This window comes from Bombina bombina, chromosome 2 (genome assembly GCF_027579735.1).
Source record: "Bombina bombina isolate aBomBom1 chromosome 2, aBomBom1.pri, whole genome shotgun sequence".
Classification (NCBI taxonomy): Eukaryota; Metazoa; Chordata; class Amphibia; order Anura; family Bombinatoridae; genus Bombina; species Bombina bombina.
In genome coordinates this window covers 726,979,503-727,001,086 of record NC_069500.1, presented here as the reverse complement: position 1 = coordinate 727,001,086, position 21,584 = coordinate 726,979,503, and the positions used below count along the sequence as shown (strand labels likewise).

The 21,584-nt window shown below is 40.3% G+C and overlaps 1 protein-coding gene across 1 annotated transcript in view; it reads left to right on the top strand.

Annotated features, from left to right (window-relative positions):
• DGKQ (diacylglycerol kinase theta) overlaps positions 1 to 21,584 on the top strand; it is a 539,130-nt gene that overhangs the window by 437,732 nt on the left and 79,814 nt on the right. The window contains exons 17-18 of the mRNA XM_053702740.1: positions 5,884 to 6,032; positions 7,168 to 7,349. Coding sequence (XP_053558715.1) covers positions 5,884 to 6,032; positions 7,168 to 7,349 — 331 coding nt within the window. The remainder of the gene's footprint in view (positions 1 to 5,883; positions 6,033 to 7,167; positions 7,350 to 21,584) is intronic.

Here is a 21,584-nt window from a genome sequence, read left to right as displayed (position 1 = left end):
GTTTGAGGACTTCCAGAGGCTTGACTTCACAAAACTAATCCCTAAGGGCAGGTAGGGCCACAGCAGGCTGCTGTGGAAAGGTGCTGTAGTTTATTATCCGGTTGCAGACTTTAGACTGCTCCGGTTTAGGCATTAAAGGGTTAATCAGGCTGAAACTTGTTGTGCAATCATAGAGAAGCATTAGGCACATACTGTGAAAATTTTAAGTGATTTGGTTAATTTTTCACCGTTTTGTAAAATTGTGTGCGCTTTTTATTTCATAAAGGCACAGTACTGTTTATTTCAAATTGTATTTTTTATTGATTAAAGTGTTTTTCAAGCCTGCTTGTGTATATTACTAATCTGTTAAACATGTCTGACACTAAGGAAAAGCCTTGCTCTATGTGTTCAGAAGCCACGGTGGAACCCCCACTCAAAATGTGTCCCAAATGCACTAATGTTTCTATACACTTCAATGATCATATTGTGTCACTTAAAAATATAGCCCTAGATGATTCTTTGACTGAAGGTAATGAGGATAGTCCGCCTTCCTCTCCCCATGTGTCATCACCAGTTACGCCCGCTCAAGCGATACCTAGTACCTCTAGTGCATTGGCACCTATTACATTGCAACAACTAGCGACAGTCATGGATAATTCCCTTGCATCCTTTCTATCCAAACTGCCAGTTTTCCCTAAAAAGCGCGATAGCTCTGTTTTAAGAACAGATGAGGAGCAGTCAGAAGCTTTGGGAGGTTTATCTGATGTACCCTCACAACACTCTGAAGTAGGGGCGAGGGATGTGATGTCTGAAGGAGAAATTTCTGACTCAGGAAAGGTTTCTCAGCGGGCAGAATCAGATTCACTAGCGTTTAAATTTAAATTGGAACACCTCCGCGTATTGCTTAGGGAGGTTTTATCAACTCTGGATGATTGTGACCCTATGGTGGTCCCAGAGAAATTGTGTAAAATGGACAAATATCTAGAAGTCCCTGTATACACTGATGCGTTTCCGATCCCTAAGAGGGTCGCGGATATTGTTGCTAGGGAATGGGAGAGACCAGGTGTACCTTTTGTTCCCCCCCTATCTTTAAGAAAATGTTCCCCATAACTGATCCCAGGCGGGACGCGTGGCAGACGGTCCCTAAGGTAGAGGGGGCAGTTTCGACACTAGCTAAGCGCACAACCAATCCAATTGAAGACAGTTGTGCTTTTAAAGATCCCATGGATAAAAAGTTAGAAGGTTTACTAAAGAAAATATTTGTTCAACAAGGTTTCCTTCTCCAACCTATTGCCTGCATTATTCCTGTAACTACTGCAGCGGCTTTTTGGTTTGAGGCACTGGAGGAGTCGCTCCAGAGGGAGACTTCATATGACGAAGTCATGGACAGAATTAATGCTTTAAAGCTGGCTAATTCTTTTATCACCGATGCCGCTTTGCAGTTAGCTAAGTTAGCGGCGAAAAATTCTGGTTTCGCCATTATGGCGCGCAGAGCGCTTTGGCTCAAGTCATGGTCGTCTGACGTGTCGTCCAAGACAAAATTACTGAATATCCCTTTCAAAGGAAAGACCCTTTTCGGGCCCGAGTTGAAAGATATTATTTCGTATATCACCAGGGGAAAGGGCCATGCTCTCCCGCAAGATAGGCCTTTTAAGGCTAAAAACAAGGCAAATTTTCGTTCCTTTCGCAACTTCAGGAGCGGTCCTGCTTCAACCTCTGCAACCGCAAAGCAAGAGGGTAATTCTTCACAGCCCAAGGCAACCTGGAAGCCTTTGCAGGGCTGGAACAAGGGTAAACAGGTCAAGAAGCCTGCAGCTGCTACTAAGACAGCATGAAGGGGTACCCCTGATCCGGGACCGGATCTGGTAGGGGGCAGACTCTCTCTCTTCGCTCAGGCTTGGGCAAGAGATGTTCCCGATCCCTGGGCACTAGAGATCGTTACTCAGGGATATCTTCTAGAATTCAAGGACTCCCCTCCAAGGGGAAGGTTCCACATTTCTTGTCTGTCTACAGACCAGACAAAGAAAGAGGCGTTCTTATGCTGTGTAGAAGATCTACTCAAGATGGGAGTGATATATCCAGTTCCAATTGCAGAACAAGGACTGGGTTTTTACTCAAACCTGTTTGTGGTTCCCAAAAAGGAAGGAACTTTCAGGCCAATCCTGGATCTAAAAATTCTAAACAAATTCCTCAGAGTTCCATCTTTCAAGATGGAGACCATCCGGACAATCTTACCTATGATCCAGGAAGGTCAATATATGACTACCGTGGATCTAAAGGATGCGTACCTAAATATTCCGATCCACAAAGATCATCATCAGTTCCTAAGGTTCGCCTTTCTGGACAAGCATTACCAGTTCGTGGCCCTTCCCTTCGAGTTGGCCTCCGCTCCCAGAATTTTCACAAAAGTGCTAGGGTCCCTTCTGGCGGTATTAAGACCGCGGGGCATTGCAGTAGCACCTTATTTGGACGACATCTTAATACAGGCGTCGTGTTTTCCCTGAGCCAAGGCTCATACGGAGATTGTTCTGGCCTTTCTAAGGTCTCACGGGTGGAAGGTGAACATCAAAAAAAGTTCTCTGTCCCCGCTCACAAGGGTTCCCTTCCTGGGAACATTAATAGACTCGGTAGAAATGAAAATATTTCTGACGGAGGTCAGAAAGTTAAAGCTTTTAACTACTTGCCAAGTTCTTCATTCCATTCCTCGGCCGTCTGTAGCTCAGTGCATGGAGGTGATCGGATTAATGGTAGCGGCAATGGACGTAGTCCCTTTTGCTCGAATACATCTCAGACCACTGCAACTGTGCATGCTCAAACAGTGGAATGGAGATTATGCAGATTTGTCTCCTCAGATACAACTGGACCAGAAAACCAGAGATTCTCTTCTCTGGTGGTTGTCTCAGGATCACCTGTCTCAGGGACGACCGACGCCAGTCTGTTAGGCTGGGGCGCGGTCTGGGACTCCCTGAAAGCTCAGGGCCTATGGTCTCGGGAAGAGTCTCTTCTTCCGATAAACATTTTGGAACTGAGAGCGATATTCAACACTCTTCAGGCATGGCCTCAACTAGCGGCGGCCAAATTCATCAGATTTCAGTCAGACAACATCACGACTGTGGCGTACATCAATCATCAGGGGGGAACAAAGAGTTCTCTAGCGATGAAGGAAGTAACCAAAATAATCAGGTGGGCGGAGGTGCCATCTATCTGCAATTCACATCCCTGGTGTAGACAACTAGGAAGCGGATTTTCTAAGTTGTCAGACTTTTCACCCGGGGGAGTGGGAACTCCACCCAGAGGTTTTTGCTCAGCTGACCCAGCTATGGGGCATTCCAGAATTGGATCTGATGGCGTCCCGTCAGAACTCCAGACTTCCTCTCTATGGATCCAGGTCCAGGGACCCCAAGGCGGCTTTGATAGATGCTCTAGTAGCGCCTTGGTCCTTCAATCTGGCTTATGTCTTTCCACCGTTTCCCCTTCTCCCTCGTCTGGTAGCCAGAATCAAACAGGAGAAGGCTTCGTTAATTCTGATAGCGCTTGCGTGGCCACGCAGGACTTGGTATGCAGACCTAGTGGACATGTCATCTGTCCCACCTTGGACACTGCCAACGAGGCAGGATCTTCTACTTCAGGGTCCATTCAAGCATCCAAATCTAGTTTCTCTGCAGCTGACTGCTTGGAGATTGAACGCTTAATTCTATCTAAGCGTGGTTTCTCTGAATCAGTTATAGATACTTTGATCCAGGCTAGAAAGCCTGTCACCAGGAAAATTTACCATAAGATATGGCGGAAATATCTTTGTTGGTGTGATTCCAGGGGTTACTCGTGGAGTAAGATTAGGATTCCAAGGATATTGTCTTTTCTCCAAGAAGGATTGTAGAAAGGCTTGTCAGCTAGTTCCTTAAAGGGACAGATATCTGCTCTGTCTATCCTTTTACACAAGCGTCTGGCAGAGGTACCAGACGTTCAAGCGTTTGCTCAGGCTTTAGTCAGAATCAAGCCTGTCTATAAACCTGTGGCTCCGCCATGGAGTCTAAATTTAGTTCTTTCAGTTCTTCAAGGGGTTCCGTTTGAACCTTTACATTCCATAGATATTAAGTTACTATCTTGGAAAGTTTTGTTTTTGGTAGCTATATCTTCTGCTCGAAGAGTTTCAGAATTGTCTGCTTTGCAGTGTAATTCACCCTATCTGGTGTTCCATGCAGATAAGGTAGTTTTGCGTACCAAACCTGGTTTTCTTCCTAAAGTTGTTTCTAATAAGAATATTAACCAGGAAATCATTGTTCCTTCCCTGTGTCCTAATCCAGCTTCAAAGAAGGAACGGCTATTACACAATCTTGATGTGGTTCGTGCTTTGAAATTCTATTTACAAGCAACTAAGGATTTCAGACAAACATCATCCTTGTTTGTTGTCTATTCTGGTAAGAGGAGAGGTCAGAAAGCGACTGCTACCACTCTTTCCTTCTGGCTGAAAAGCATCATCCGATAGGCTTATGAGACTGCTGGACAGCAGCCTCCTGAACGAATTACAGCTCATTCCACCAGAGCTGTGGCTTCTACATGGGCTTTCAAGAATGAGGCTTCTGTGGAACAGATTTGTAAGGCAGCGACTTGGTCTTCACTGCATACTTTTTCTAAATTTTACAAATTCGATACTTTTGCTTCTTCTGAGGCTATTTTTGGGAGAAAGGTTTTGCAAGCAGTGGTGCCTTCTGTTTAGGTTACCTGTCTTGTTCCCTCCCTTCATCCGTGTCCTAAAGCTTTGGTATTGGTATCCCACAAGTAAGGATGAATCCGTGGACTGGATACACCTTGCAAGAGAAAACAGAATTTATGCTTACCTGATAAATTACTTTCTCTTGCGGTGTATCCAGTCCACAGCCCACCCTGGCAATTGAGTCAGGTTAATAAAAAATGTTTTGTTTAAACTACAGTCACCACTGCACCCTATGGTTTTCTCCTTTTCTCCTAACCTTCGGTCGAATGACTGGGGGGTGGAGCTAGGGGGGGAGCTATATGGACAGCTCTGCTGTGTGTTCTCTTTGCCACTTCCTGTAGGGAATGAGAATATCCCACAAGTAAGGATGAATCCGTGGACTGGATACACTGCAAGAGAAAGTAATTTATCAGGTAAGCATAAATTCTGTTTTTGTTCCAAAGTATCATCCAATGGTTCCTCTCTTGTGTATACTGAAGAAAAAAAACTGGTTTAGTATCTCAGCCTTCTCCCTGTCACTGTTAATCATGCTACCCTCCCCACATTTTAATGTACCTTTATTGTCTTTCTTAGATTTTTTGCTATTTATGTACTGTAAGAACCTTTTAGAGTTATATTTAGAATCCTTTGCAATTAATTTTTCATTTTCAATTTTGGCTAATTTGATTTTTTTTTTTTGCATGCTTTGTTACATTCCTTATAAATATGGAATTTTGAGTCTGTACTATTTTCTTTGAATAATTTAAATGCCCTACATTTTTTCCTAATTTCTCTTAACACAATTATATTCAGCCACATTGGCTTGGATTTTTAATTTTTATGTTTTTATAACCATATGGTGTTTGTTGATATGTATATTTATTTAACAAAGTTTTAAATGTTATCCATTTATCCTCTGTATTTTTATTATATATATATATATATAATTACTGTCCAATCACTTTTCTTATATAATAGAAAATAAATGTAATCCTTGCAGCCAAAAAACATTTGTCTTTAGAGGATTATGGACGTTTGAGATAAAAAATTGTGAATATAAATTTTCAACTTTTTATTGGAAAACTTATTAGTATAATATACTAAGAGAAACCCTTTTATTATGATATATTTACCACAGTGATGCTTATTCATTTGATAACATAGAATGAATGATTATACAGATGAGGCAAGTTGTTGTTCTTTTCCTCTAGATTTCATGCATTTTCTCAAGTTCCATATTTCCGAGTCCTGGTTTGCGGTGGTGATGGTACAGTTGGTTGGGTGCTTGGTGTACTTGAAGAGATACGGCACAAACTGGTGTGTACAGAACCGTCCATCGCGGTCCTTCCTCTGGGAACAGGTGGGCACACAGTGTATTTACTTGATTATTATAACACTGGTTGCAACAATCGCAGCTTGAGAGACAGCCCTGTACTAACGTTTTTATTTAATCGTGAAAAATGATTATCTGTATATGTGTCATCCGCCATCCGGTTTTGTTTGATTTATGTATTCTACAAAGGTGTTACATAATCAAAGGAAACCGTGTGTTACTAGGAGCTACATAATTCTGTACCCCAGTTAACAGTTTTCCTCATCCTCAGTTTCCAATCAGGGTTTTAATATAAACCCATATAAGATTTTCATGAAAAATTGTCTCCAGGTGTTTAAACCCAGTGCTCTGTGTCATGCTGAGTAGGGGATTATGCTTGCACTGTGTAACCATGCAGGTAGTTTCCCTCTTGTACAGAGCACTTACAGCTCGGTCATATCTTTAACATGCCTGTAGATATGTACACGAGGGAAGCCTCATACCCACCTCATTGCTCCCAGTGCCTGGTCAGATATTTATACCTTTATTAACAAGTGACCTTTACTGCAAGCCGCCAGCAGAAGGAGCCATTAAGAAATTATGATCTTGAAATAAAATGGCAATTCATATGCAAGTAGTAAGACTAGAGCTATAAAAAGGATGTAGTCATGTTCACTAATACGTTACATTTCACACACATTATAAAATCATTTTAAATCTAATAAAGGGATATGAAACCCAAAATGACAGAACTTATCATTTAAAAAAAAGTTTAAATTCCAATTTACTTTTATTATATTATTTTCTACATTCCCATGATATTCCGTGCTGAAGAGATACCTAGGTAGGCATCTGGAGCACTATATAGCAGGAAATAGTGGTGCTATCTAGTGCTCTTGCAAATGGATAACATTCTTGCAAAACTGCTGTCATGTGTGCTTCAGGAATGGACCGGATCCTAGGCATTACATCCCTGCTTTTCAGCTGAAGAGAATGAAGAAAAATTAATAATAGAAGTCAATTAGAAAGTTGTTTAAAATGTCATGCTCTATCTGAATCATGAAAGAAAAAATGCGTTTCATATCCCTTTAAATATTTAAGAATGCTATAGTTGTGCTAACAGTGTAACTGTATATTTGTATGCTTAATAAGCCATAATGGAATATCATGGTCATTGTTTCAGGGAATGATTTGGGAAGGGTGCTGCGCTGGGGAGCTGGTTATACTGGAGAAGATCCGTACGCCATTCTTATATCTGTGGATGAGGCAGAAAATGTGCTCATGGACCGATGGACTATACTTCTAGATGCTCAAGAGGTTATGGACTCAATGGAAAATGGCATTTCCGAACCTGAACCACCTAAGGTACATTTATACTACTATCTGTCTAATGTTAAATATATATACACATATGATAAAAATAAAGGGAAAATCAATATGGATTAAGCGAACGTCTCTACATACAATGATATTAAAAGTAGAATAGTTCAAATCTTGTGGTTATATGGAAAAAGTCACTTTATCCCAAAATACAAGTGTGAGAGATCGCACACAGATAAGTGAATGGCTGCTTACCGAATTTCACCTTAATCGTATGAGGTAAGGTAATGGCTCAGTGGGTGTAAGGGGAATTCTCATCTGTCCTTCTACGGTTTTGCTGCAGTGTCTATCAGATGTAGATCTTGGTTCTGGATTCTGTCCCAATCTTATGGAAAGAAAGGCTCATTGGGAATGGATGGGATCCAGGTCGCTCTTGTGATTCTTGAGCTGGTCTGGTTATCCAGTGATGATCTTTATTCCTTTCACCCTCAGTCGTTAACAAAGGATTTCAGCAATAATAAATGGGAAATACAAAAATGTTCATAGCGTGACTCTGTATTTAACTAAATAAAATATGTGTTATATAACGATAACACACTTACAATATAAAACCTCAATCTGTAATGAGGTAAGCTATAAAACATAACCCACAATTCCTCAATGCACATCTGGGGCGAGATTACATATACGGCGTAGGCTTCAGCACAAGCGCTGCAACCAGCGCCGCACGTAATTTCACCTCGCACATCAGGGTATTACATAATCCCGCCGGCAGTTCATAAAGTGCCGGAAGTCTGATAAACTAGCGATGTTCAGAAATGAGCGTAAATACAAATTTCTGGAGTCGCCAGTGACTTACGGAACTTAGAAACTGACGGCGCCTAAGAAAAGTAAAGAAAATATCAAACCTCCAGTTACAGTCTAACACGCCTCCCAAAAATAAACCTGACACATAAAACCACTATATCCACAATCCCTCCCCCTCTCACTACTAATAATAAATGTATTAACTCCTAAACCGACAACCCCCCACAATGCAATAAGCCTAATTAAACTATTAACCCCTATATCCGCCATCAAACCCACACCGCAAGTAATAACTAAATTACTAACCCCTAAATCCGCCAACCCTAACATCGCAAACTACCTATTAAAACTATTAACCCCTAATCCGCCATCAACCCACAACGCAATAAACCTATTAAAGTATTAACCCCTAAACCGCCAAAGCCCACAACGCAATAAACCTAACCTAACCCCCCCTACATGAACCCAAATTACCTAATTTACAAAATACTAAAGTTACTATTAAATTAAAAAAACCTAACACTACTTTAAAAATAAAAATAAACTAAGTATAAATTAAAGGGACAGTCTAATCAAAATTCTGGAGTAGACTGTCCCTTTAAGCTACAATTACAGAAAATAAAAAAATCTAAGATTACATAAAATAAAAAAGAAAATGACCAAATATAAAAAAATTATACCTAATCTCTATGAAAATAATAAAGCCCACCAAATAAAAACACCCCGTACTCTAATAAACTACCAGTAGCCCTTCAAAGGGCTTTTTGTAGGGCATTGTCCCAAGATAATCAGCTCTTTTACAACAAAATCCACAAAGCCCCCCCTAACAGTAAACCCCCCCCCCCCCACCACCACCAAACTCCCCCAAATAAAATAACCTAACACTAAAGTCCCTAAACTACCCATTGCCGGGCTCTAAAGTTTGTGAAAAAGTGAACGATTTTTTTTATTTGATCGCATTTGGCGGTGAAATGGTGGCATGAAATATACCAAAATGGGCCTAGATCAATACTTTGGGAAGTCTTCTAAAAAAATATATATATACATGTCAATGGATATTTAGGGATTCCTGAAATATATCAGTGTCCCAATGTAGCTAGCGCTAATTTTGAAAAAAAGTGGTTTTGAAATAGCAAAGTGCTACTTGTATTTATGGCCCTATAACTTGCAAAAAAAGCAAAGAAAATGTAAACATTGGGTATTTCTAAACTCAGGACAAAATTTGGAAACTATTTAGCAAGGGTGTTTTTTGGTGGTTGTAGATGTGCAACAGATTTTGGGGATCAAAGTAAGAAAAAGTGCATTTTTTTTCATTTTTTTCCTCATATTTTACAAAAATATTTATAGTAAATTATAAGATATGATGAAAATAATGGTATCTTGAGAAAGTCCATTTAATGGCGAGAAAAACGGTATATAATATGTGTGGGTACAGTAAATGAGTAAGAGGAAAATTACAGCTAAACACAAACACCGCAAAAATGTAAAAATAGCCTTGGTCCCAAACGGACAGAAAATGGAAAAGTGCTGTGGTCATTAAGGGGTTAAGGATACATCCTTTGAATGGATATGACACTCTATGAATTTCTGTGAGAGACTTAAAGTTTATTAATTTGGCTGGGGGATTCATAACCTTTATTGTAAATCGATAGAGGAAAGATGCTGCATTCTGATTAAATTTTTTTTGCTTCTGCTGAAGCTGTTTTTGGGAGAAAGGTTTTGCAGGCTGTGGTGCCCTCTGATTAGGGTCCGCCTTTTTACCCTCTCGGTTTCATTCAGTGTCCTCTAGAGCTTGCGTATATGTTCCCAACAGTAATGAATGAAGCCGTGGACTCTCCTCCCCTTTAGATGGAAAACATAAATTATGCTTACCTGATAATTTCCATCGAGGGGAGGAGAGTCCACGGCTCCCGCCCGTATGTCCGTTGGGCGGACCTAAACTTAATCGTCTTCTGGCACCATTTATACCCTGATATTTCTCCTACTGTTCCTGGTTCCCTCTACAGAATGACTGGGTGATGAGGGAAGTGGGGGAGGTATTTAAGCCTTTGGCTGGGGTGTCTTTGCTGCCTCCTGGTGGCCAGGTTCTTAATTCCCAACAGTAATGAATGAAGCCTTGGACTCTCCTTCCCTTGATGGAAATTAAATTATCAGGTAAGCATAATTTATGTTATTTATCACAATTCCTTCCAGCTGTTGTAATGTGCTGAGAGATGCTGCTTTTTTCCAACTAAATAAATGTCTTAGTGTGTTTTTTTTTTTAATGTAACACTGGAGTGTAATTTGTAAGCAATGGTTTTCCTTGTAAGTTTAACTAATTAGTCTTTTATCTTTTTCCTATAAAATTGGGGAAGTGGATTTGATAGTTTTAAAACTTCTCAACAGGTGTTCAGAGAATATTCACATTTTTAGAGTCACCATGTCACTTTTAAAAATGGCTTGCTCTAGTCTAACCACACTTCTGAGGATCTTTTTAAAATGTCCCTAAATTAACTACTAATATTTTCTGTGACTCCTGATAGACCTTAACTGGAATCCAGCCTGTGACACTGCTTTCTCACTGCTTGCACTTGTACAGTATCCATCTTCTACAAGTGATTGTCACTGCTTGCACATGTATGCGTCTTCTACAAGTGATTGTCACTGCTTGCACATGTATGCGTCTTCTACAAGTGATTGTCACTGCTTGCACATGTATGCGTCTTCAACAAGTGATTGTCACTGCTTGCACATGTATGCGTCTTCTACAAGTGATTGTCACTGCTTGCACATGTATGCGTCTTCTACAAGTGATTGTCACTGCTTGCACATGTATGCGTCTTCTACAAGTGATTGTCACTGCTTGCACATGTATGCGTCTTCTACAAGTGATTGTCACTGCTTGCACATGTATGCGTCTTCTACAAGTGATTGTCACTGCTTGCACATGTATGCGTCTTCTACAAGTGATTGTCACTGCTTGCACATGTATGCGTCTTCTACAAGTGATTGTCACTGCTTGCACATGTATGCGTCTTCTACAAGTGATTGTCACTGCTTGCACATGTATGCGTCTTCTACAAGTGATTGTCACTGCTTGCACATGTATGCGTCTTCCACAAGTGATTGTCACTGCTTGCACATGTATGCGTCTTCCACAAGTGATTGTCACTGCTTGCACATGTATGCGTCTTCCACAAGTGATTGTCACTGCTTGCACGTGTATGCGTCTTCCACAAGTGATTGTCACTGCTTGCACGTGTATGCGTCTTCTACAAGTGATTGTCACTGCTTGCACGTGTATGCGTCTTCTACAAGTGATTGTCACTGCTTGCACGTGTATGCGTCTTCCACATGTGATTGTCACTGCTTGCACGTGTATGCGTCTTCTACAAGTGATTGTCACTGCTTGCACACGTATGCATCTTCTACAAGTGATTGTCACTGCTTGCACACGTATGCATCTTCTACAAGTGATTGTCACTGCTTGCACACGTACGCATCTTCAAGCGATTATTTTTGGTTGGTTTCACGTGCAGCTATTGGTGGTTTGTTGCACATTAGGATTGTGTGCCAGTTACATCTATTTTTGCTGCTGTTGGACAGAAAGAAGATACTGCTGAGGAAGTTTTCTGCACCCTATTTTGTTGATAATGTGCCACTTGGTTACAATTCTGCAGAGCTAGGGAGTTTCTGACAGGGTGAAAACCCTATTCTGCTAACTGTTATAATTTTATGGTGCTAATATAACATTAAAGGTACAGTGTATTGTAATTTTCTTCTCCCCTGTGTTTCCAATTATCCATTTTAACTGCTGCAGTGTTTTAAATTGCTTAGAACTAGCTTTCTTTACCTTTATTTTGTATTTAGAAAATAGTTGTTTTTGTCTGTTGTATCCCCACCTATATTGAATATTTGAATACTTAAAGGTACAGTATACACTCATTTTCATATAACTGCATGTAATAGGCACTACTATAAAGAATAATATTCACAGATACTGATATAAAAATCCAGTATAAAACTGTTTAAAAACTTACTTAGAAGCTCTCAGTTTAGCTCTGTAGAAAATGTAGCTGGAAAGCCCACTGCAAGTGGGAAATAAGACACTCCCCCCTCCCCCTTCTTTTGCATATGAAAAGACCCTTTACACAAACAGGAGCAAGCTGAAGAAGGTAGCTGATGGTATTCACATAAAACTTTGGGGTTTGGTTAGGAGTCTGAAAATCAGAGCAATGTTATTTAAAAATAAGCACAATTATAATTTAAAAAAAAAAAAAAACTTTATGGGCTATATAAATAGATCATCTACAAAACATTTATGCAAAGAAAAAATGAGTGTATAATGGCCCTTTAAGTAAAAAGCTGCTTAAAGTAAAAGTCACTTCTAGCGTTCAACAGATATTGAATTAAGGTCCCCTTTATTTGTTTCAGTAGCCAATCCTATCGCTTGTAAAATACTAGGAATGACTTTCACTTTAAATATAAAGTAAAACTAACAGGAAGTGAATATCTGTGTACAGTTGAGGCTCATTGACTGATCAGAAAGTTGGTTTAATAATAAAGTTCTGTAATAACTTTTTAAACATTGTCTATCAGATGGAATTGAAAACATATTTGAGTATCATGTCCCTTTAATTTTGTACTTTTTAAATTACTGGAAAGATTATTCAAAACATGGTTAAAATATTGTATGTATGGGGGGGCGGAGCGAACGGCCGACTAAGATGGCCGCATCACACTAATGCTCCGAGTACAAACCGGGTGTCATTACTATCAAAAGACACCAATATAATACAAGACCTAACGCCTCGACTTGAGGATTTCACTTCAAAGATCCGCAACCAAATTAGAATATTTTTGTACCCATCTGAGCAATCGAACTAACACCGCAATTGATTGACAGGTCTGTGGCCTATAACGGATCGCGCCTGTTACACTACGCACGACCAAGTTCCCACTTGAATCTCTGATCAAGAGCTGAGACTAACCTCTGCAGGGGACTGAGTTGGTTGCCCGGTGCTGCCGCTTGCAGTGGAACTTTTTTATCCTTTCTGTGTTGGATGATCGGTGAGGAGTGTGGTACGCAACTGCAACGCTTCTTGTATCCTCCTGGTAGAGAGGAGGCTCCATCTCAGAGGCAGAATCTCTTCGGCGGTACAGGCTCCAGAGCAGATTGCCTGATGAAAACGGCACCCATGTAAAGATTATATCTGAGTGAGTAATCACTGAATTGTATACCTCATTCATGACGCACATTAAAAATAAAATGGCTCCTCATTAATCTGTGCAGAAACACTGCAGTAACGTACATTGCAAATGCTATGAGACAAATACAAGCAGGCTAAACGTCATCTTCACAGTTACAGCTCTATTATACACCTAGTGAGGAACAATTAAATATAGTGTGTGCACCATTACTCCACACAAGACAGACATTTTGCAAACTATTTAGCACTCAAGCAAGCATCCGGACAGCTCCAAAGATATAGCTGCACCTCAATGTGCCTCCTGCTTATGTTATCATCTCTGTAACATTCTCAATATCTGTTACATATGTCAAAGCTCTTCATTGAGGCACTAAGATAAGCTATTATCATCATTCGCTAACCCTTTAGAACAAGTACCCCCCTCCCTTTTCCCGTTGCTTACTGTAGTAACGGGTCATACCCCATTCCATTTTCCGTGATCGCCCTGTGAGGGCATACTCCCCGGGGGTAGTGTTCTATGGGACGCATATAAGAATCTCTCTCAAGATACCAACAACAAATACCCTTTACTCTACCCATAGACTGCTATATAACTTACAGCATGTCACAAAGAAAGAACACAAAGCATGAAAAATGCAAAAACTGCCACAGAACAGCCAAAGTACAGTAAATACTTTCTTTAAGAACACAGACCAAACTGCAAATAAAAGGGACTCTGAAGTTACACAGATCCATACTGATGATGGTCAGAGCGATTTGACGGATAATCCCAATTGCCTTTCTCCATCAACCCAAGAAAATAGAGAGGACACCCCAATTACCTATAAAGCTATAGAAGCCCTCATCGAGCAGGTTAAATCCTGTATTAAAGATGAATGCGCAGACTTAAAGAAGGAGATTAATGATCTAGGTTATAGAGTTGACTCACTGGAAGAGCACGAATTTGTTGTGTTACAAAAAATAGCGGGCCTCGCATCCAGGCAATCACAACAAAATCAACACATAGCTGATCTCGAAGACAAACTAGACGATTTGGAAAATCGTTCTAGACGAGGTAATCTTCGATTTAGAGGAGTTCCGGAAACAGTGCTGAATAATGAAATTCAAGACTTATCTACAAGCCTTTTTTGCAGAGCTGACAGGGGACAACACAGACGAAAACCCTATAATACCACTTGATAGAGCTCATCGAGCGTTACGTCCTAAACCACCAAAGGACGCTCCACCAAGAGACATTGTTGTTCACTTTCAAAACTACAGACAAAAAGAAGAAATATATAACGTCGCATGGAAACGAAAAGCAATGTTTCGAGGACATTGAATTCAAATATATCAGGATCTTTCCCTAAGAACTCTCCAAAAGAGAAGAGACTTTCTGACTCTAACCACCCACCTATGTTCACTAAACATCCCCTACAGATGGGGATTTCCTACATCGATAATCACTGTAAAAAATGGCAAAAAATTGAATGTACCTCTTTGTCTGACATAGGCCAATTCTGTAATTTGATGAAAATTTCACAACCTGATAAAGGAGACCCACAATCCTCTCATAGGCAACTAAATGGGCAGAACAGCCCTAAACCCCAAAGGCGCCCAGGACCGGATTTACCTATTAAACAACACAAACGCAGGCAAGCCACTTTGTCCAACTTGGAGGAAATGGACACAGAATCTCCAGACTGAGTAATTATAACTGTTTGACCTTTCTTTTGTGCCCAGTGACCACAGGTTGCTTTAACGTAACCCTGAGTTCTATGTCTATCTTAGCACACCTATTCTATAGACAGATTGAAGATAATTATATGATGTTACAGGTTCTTCTACTTATAGGAGGAACCAATTTTGCCCTCAACTTAATATGAGGGTGCTATTTCAGTTCAAATTTATGTTTATGTTGATAGGTTAGGTTATATTAATTGTAATTTAGCATAGAAATTATTTTACTCTGAATTGTAATGTATATTTTCAGGGCTAAATATGTAAACAGTTGCCTCACTAACCCTAATAGCTGTTTTGCCTAATATATTTCACAAATACGTTCTAAGTTCTAGATATATATCTGAAACTAACCTGAACATGAGCTCTTACATTTCGCCATATAGCACTGTCTGGCGCCACCCATTTATTTTGAGTGGTGACATGACGTGTTAGCCACGCTCACATTGAGATTACACGTTGCTCCAAATATCTCTTTATACCTCAGATTGGAATAACACTACGCCTAAGCAAGATATATACACTTATGTTATTGTCTACGACGCTAAAAGACACCAGAGTTCAGATTCAATATAAGTTGACATTAAAGTTAATATGTTAGATTAATATTTTTACACTCTAGAAGCAATGTGCATTGTGTTTAGTTTTACTCTAGAAAATAATGTTTATCTCGGAAACCAGGATACTGATGCTATACTAATACCTGTATTTGCAGGAAATATACAACTTTATCCACAGATTCTCTCTGATTCCATAGGGCTAATTGTATAGAACAAACAATTCTAACTTCAATGCCCCCATAACAGAAATATCAGTGCCACATGATTCAATATATAACACCCTAAAGATATGAGATACGACACCTTTACTATATAAATAATTAACTTAAGGTCTTAGAGCTATACAGACACCCGGTTTGTAAAAAAGCTCCCAAGTCATTTAATTTAATAAACAGCCAGGATTTGTGCGGTCTTTATACTGCCACAGCTCCTGAAATAACTTATCCCAAACATCTTTCCCTTTATTAATCACACCAGATTATTATTTTTTTTTCTCTTTTACTACCTATTCTCTAATACTCATTTAACCCAATATCCTATCCAGCTCTTTCTGATACACTTATCTACCTTTATAAGAGTTTCTAGTCCACAATGAACATGGCATCATACCAAGAAGTACACTTCACATAGCAACCAAAAATGTCAAAGGCTTCCTTTCAGCGGAAAAACGATCTATAGCTTACTATGATTTTTATAAAAAAAAGTTAGATATTGTCATGATCCAGGAAACTCATTTTAAAAAACACAGCGAACCTACACTTTCCACGAGATATTATGACAAACATGTCTGTTGTTCAGGCCCCCATAGGAAAAATGGAGTAAGCATTTCCCTCAAGCGCAATACACCCTTTGAACTTTTGCAAATATACACTGATAAAGAGGGCAGAATCCTGATCCTAGTTGGACTTTGATACGGAAGCCTGGTCACTCTGGCCAACATTTATGCTCCAAATAAACCCCCCCCCCATTTTTTCAGGTCCCTGATCAACACATTACTAGACATTTCTAAAGGCCCGATTGTTCTGGGTGGAGACCTAAACTTCCCTATGAACCCTACGCTTGACACATCTACTGGGAAATCATATCTCTGTAATAATTGACTGAAGAAAAATTGTGCAGCCCTCCAATCCTTTAATTTGTTTGACACTTGGAGAACAGTCCATACAACTAGGAAGGATTACACCTTTTTCTCCCACCCACAACATTCATATTCCAGATTAGACTATATTCTCTGTAACCAGGCACTTCTATCAAACCTCATACACTCTAAAATTTCTCACACATCCTGGTCTGACCATAGTATGGTTATCACCCAGTTCAGGTGGTCCAACAAGCCCCAAAACACATTCAACTGGAGACTTAATGACTGCATCCTCACAAGTCAGGAAACAGTAGATGAAATCAAAAAATTCTCAGATGAATACTTATCCATAAATAAACCTGAGGATACGTCGGCTGCAAATAATTAGGGGGCATATAAATGCTTCATACGTGGTGTACTAATAAAATATAATGCTAAGCAACGTAATCTCAGGACGGCCCAGTTCACCTTACTGACGGATGACCTCGCCACCCAAGAAGCTATTTATAAATTAGACCCAAAATCCACCCCAAAACTTTCTAAACTAACTGATGCAAGAGATAATCTCAACAAATTCCTCATACAAAACGCACACATGAGAGCTCTAACTACTAAATCAAAATTCTTTGTAGAGAGTAATAAGGCAGGACGTCTTCTAGCTAGATCACTTAAAAAACAAAAATATACTACATTCATTAGATCTCTCACACAAACCTCAGGCGAGTCCATTTCCAAAAATTAAGATATTGCAGGTTCCTTTGTTTCCTACTACACTAATCTATATAACCTAAAGAATGCCACAACTCCCGATAAAACAAATAAAATAGGAGCATACTTAGCAACTTTGGAAACTCCTTCTATTACAGATGAAGACAGGCAATTTTTAGACACCCCTATAACATTGCGAGACATCAAATCCACAATAAATGCACTACCTAACGGCAAGTCCCCCGGCCCTGATGGTCTCACAGCAAAATTTTACCAACTCCTTCAGGAACAGATAATCCCGCATCTATATACACTCTTTACTGCCATTGATCAGGGTAGCAGCCCCCTTCCCAAATCCCTGCTAGAAGCATTAATTACTGTCATCCCAAAACCAGGCAAAGCAAAAGACCATGTAAGCAATTCTAGACCAATATCGCTTATAAACATAGATATAAAAATCTATGCCAAAATACTCGCAAATCGTATGAACGTAATCCTGGCAAAAATTGTTAATCCAGATCAAGTGGGTTTTATTAGAGGCCGAGAGTCAAAAGACAACACTATAAGATTATTACATTCCCTACAAAACGCCCACGATAATCACACTCCCCTTGCCCTACTTTCCACTGAAGCGGAGAAAGCTTTTTGACAGGGTGGACTGGCAGTTTATGTGGAAAACCCTGTTGAAATTTGGCTTCTCTGATACGTTCATCACCAGGATCCAAGCCTTATACCATGGACCTAGTGCAAAAGTCAAAATAAATAATAATATATCACAATCCTTTCCCATTTCTAATGGCACACGTCAAGGATGCCCACTTTCACCCTTACTATTCACCCTCACAGTAGAAATTCTCGCAACACAGATCAAAAATAACCCAGATATACAAGGCATACAATATGACAACATTACTCAGAAATGCCTTCTGTTTGCTGACGACGTGATTCTTACTTTGCAATCCCCAACGACTGCATTACCCGCTTTAATCGAGACACTAGACAACTATAAACAAGTCTCCAATTTTTCCATTAATATGGAAAAGTCTGGACTAATGCCAATTAATTTATCATCACAGGAAATAGGAGACATCGCACAGCACACGAAATTCACTATCACAGATAAACTTAAATACTTAGGATTGACAATTCCAAAAAATATTCACAAATTATTCTCCGATAATTTTACTTCTCTCCAAATGACTATTAAAAATTTATTGGAAACCTGGCATAGACAAGGACATTTATCTTGGTAGGGTAGGGTCAATACGTAAAAATGATAATACCTAAGTACTTATACCTTTTTCAAACACTGCCAATGGCCCTGCCCAACACTTATCTCAGGACACAACAAAGATTGATAAATTCATTTATCTGGTCCTATAAACGTCCCAGAATAGCTCAGCACACTTTATATCTTAGCAAAGAGGATAGAGGTCTTAACGTCCCTAATATAACTAACTACTATAGAGCAGCACATTTAACAAGGATAATCTCTTGGAACCACTCTCCCCTACTAATCTGTAGATACAGATTGAGAGCCATCTGTCCCAAGTTAAGCATATGAGAGATGTAGCCTGGCTTCCAAAAAACTCCAGACCCCATACATTACAACGCAATGGTTATATCAAAGCCACCCTCGAGATATGGGATTATGTTGTTACTCATATGAAAGGAGTGTCCACCTTAGTATCCCCCTTAACTCCGATACTACACAATCACTTGTTTTTGCAACATAGTCTCTTTACCCATACTAATGCAAATAAGCTATTACAGAATCTCCCAATATACTTAATCACAGACTCGTCCGGTGTCAAGGATAGAATTCTGCTTAATGATGAACTTGGGTCTCCATTCCATAACTGGTATGCATATTTACAAATCAGACATGCCATCAATAACAGCCCATATAAACAAGATGTATTGAGGCCATTAACACCTTTTGAACAGCTTTGTATCAACCCGAATATTAAAAAAGCACATCTTTCTCCAACATAGGTGTGTCCGGTCCACGGCGTCATCCTTACTTGTGGGATATTCTCTTCCCCAACAGGAAATGGCAAAGAGCCCAGCAAAGCTGGTCACATGATCCCTCCTAGGCTCCGCCTACCCCAGTCATTCTCTTTGCCGTTGTACAGGCAACATCTCCACGGAGATGGCTTAGAGTTTTTTAGTGTTTAACTATTCATTTAAATAAATGTGATTTATGTGACAATGACAATGATGCCCAAGATGATTCCTCAAGTGAGGGGAGTAAGCATGGTACTGCATCATTCCCTCCTTCGTCTACACGAGTCTTGCCCACTCAGGAGGCCCCTAGTACATCTAGCGCGCCAATACTCCTTACTATGCAACAATTAACGGCTGTAATGGATAATTCTGTCAAAAACATTTTAGCCAAAATGAACACTTATCAGCGTAAGCGTGACTGCTCTGTTTTAGATACTGAAGAGCATGACGACGCTGATAATAATGGTTCTGAAGGGCCCCTAACCCAGTCTGATGGGGCCAGGGAGGTTTTGTCTGAGGGAGAAATTACTGATTCAGGGAACATTTCTCAACAAGCTGAACCTGATGTGATTACGTTTAAATTTAAGTTGGAACATCTCCGCATTCTGCTCAAGGAGGTATTATCCACTCTGGATGATTGTGACAAGTTGGTCATCCCAGAGAAACTATGTAAAATGGACAAGTTCCTAGAGGTCCCGGGGCTCCCAGAAGCTTTTCCTATACCCAAGCGGGTGGCAGACATTGTTAATAAAGAATGGGAAAGGCCCGGTATTCCTTTCGTCCCTCCCCCCATATTTAAAAAATTGTTTCCTATGGTCGACCCCAGAAAGGACTTATGGCAGACAGTCCCCAAGGTCGAGGGAGCGGTTTCCACTTTAAACAAACGCACCACTATACCCATAGAGGATAGTTGTGCTTTCAAAGATCCTATGGATAAAAAATTAGAAGGTTTACTTAAAAAGATGTTTGTTCAGCAGGGTTACCTTCTACAACCAATTTCATGCATTGTCCCTGTAGCTACAGCCGCATGTTTCTGGTTCGATGAGCTGATAAAGGCGGTCGATAGTGATTCTCCTCCTTATGAGGAGATTATGGACAGAATCAATGCTCTCAAATTGGCTAATTCTTTCACCCTAGACGCCACTTTGCAATTGGCTAGGTTAGCGGCTAAGAATTCAGGGTTTGCTATTGTGGCGCGCAGAGCGCTTTGGTTGAAATCTTGGTCAGCTGATGCGTCTTCCAAGAACAAGCTACTTAACATTCCTTTCAAGGGGAAAACGCTGTTTGGCCCTGACTTGAAAGAGATTATCTCTGATATCACTGGGGGTAAGGGCCACGCCCTTCCTCAGGATTGGCCTTTCAAGGCAAAAAATAAACCTAATTTTCGTCCCTTTCGTAGAAACGGACCAGCCCAAAGTGCTACGTCCTCTAAGCAAGAGGGTAATACTTCTCAAGCCAAGCCAGCTTGGAGACCAATGCAAGGCTGGAACAAGGGAAAGCAGGCCAAGAAACCTGCCACTGCTACCAAGACAGCATGAAATGTTGGCCCCCGATCCGGGACCGGATCTGGTGGGGGGCAGACTCTCTCTCTTCGCTCAGGCTTGGGCAAGAGATGTTCTGGATCCTTGGGCGCTAGAAATAGTCTCCCAAGGTTATCTTCTGGAATTCAAGGGGCTTCCCCCAAGGGGGAGGTTCCACAGGTCTCAGTTGTCTTCAGACCACATAAAAAGACAGGCATTCTTACATTGTGTAGAAGACCTGTTAAAAATGGGAGTGATTCATCCTGTTCCATTAAGAGAACAAGGGATGGGGTTCTACTCCAATCTGTTCATAGTTCCCAAAAAAGAGGGAACGTTCAGACCAATCTTAGATCTCAAGATCTTAAACAAGTTTCTCAAGGTTCCATCGTTCAAGATGGAAACCATTCGAACTATTCTTCCTTCCATCCAGGAAGGTCAATTCATGACCACAGTGGATTTAAAGGATGCGTATCTACATATTCCTATCCACAAGGAACATCATCGGTTCCTAAGGTTCGCATTCCTGGACAAGCATTACCAGTTCGTGGCGCTTCCTTTCGGATTAGCCACTGCTCCAAGGATTTTCACAAAGGTACTAGGGTCCCTTCTAGCTGTGCTAAGACCAAGGGGCATTGCTGTAGTACCTTACTTGGACGACATTCTGATTCAAGCGTCGTCCCTTCCTCAAG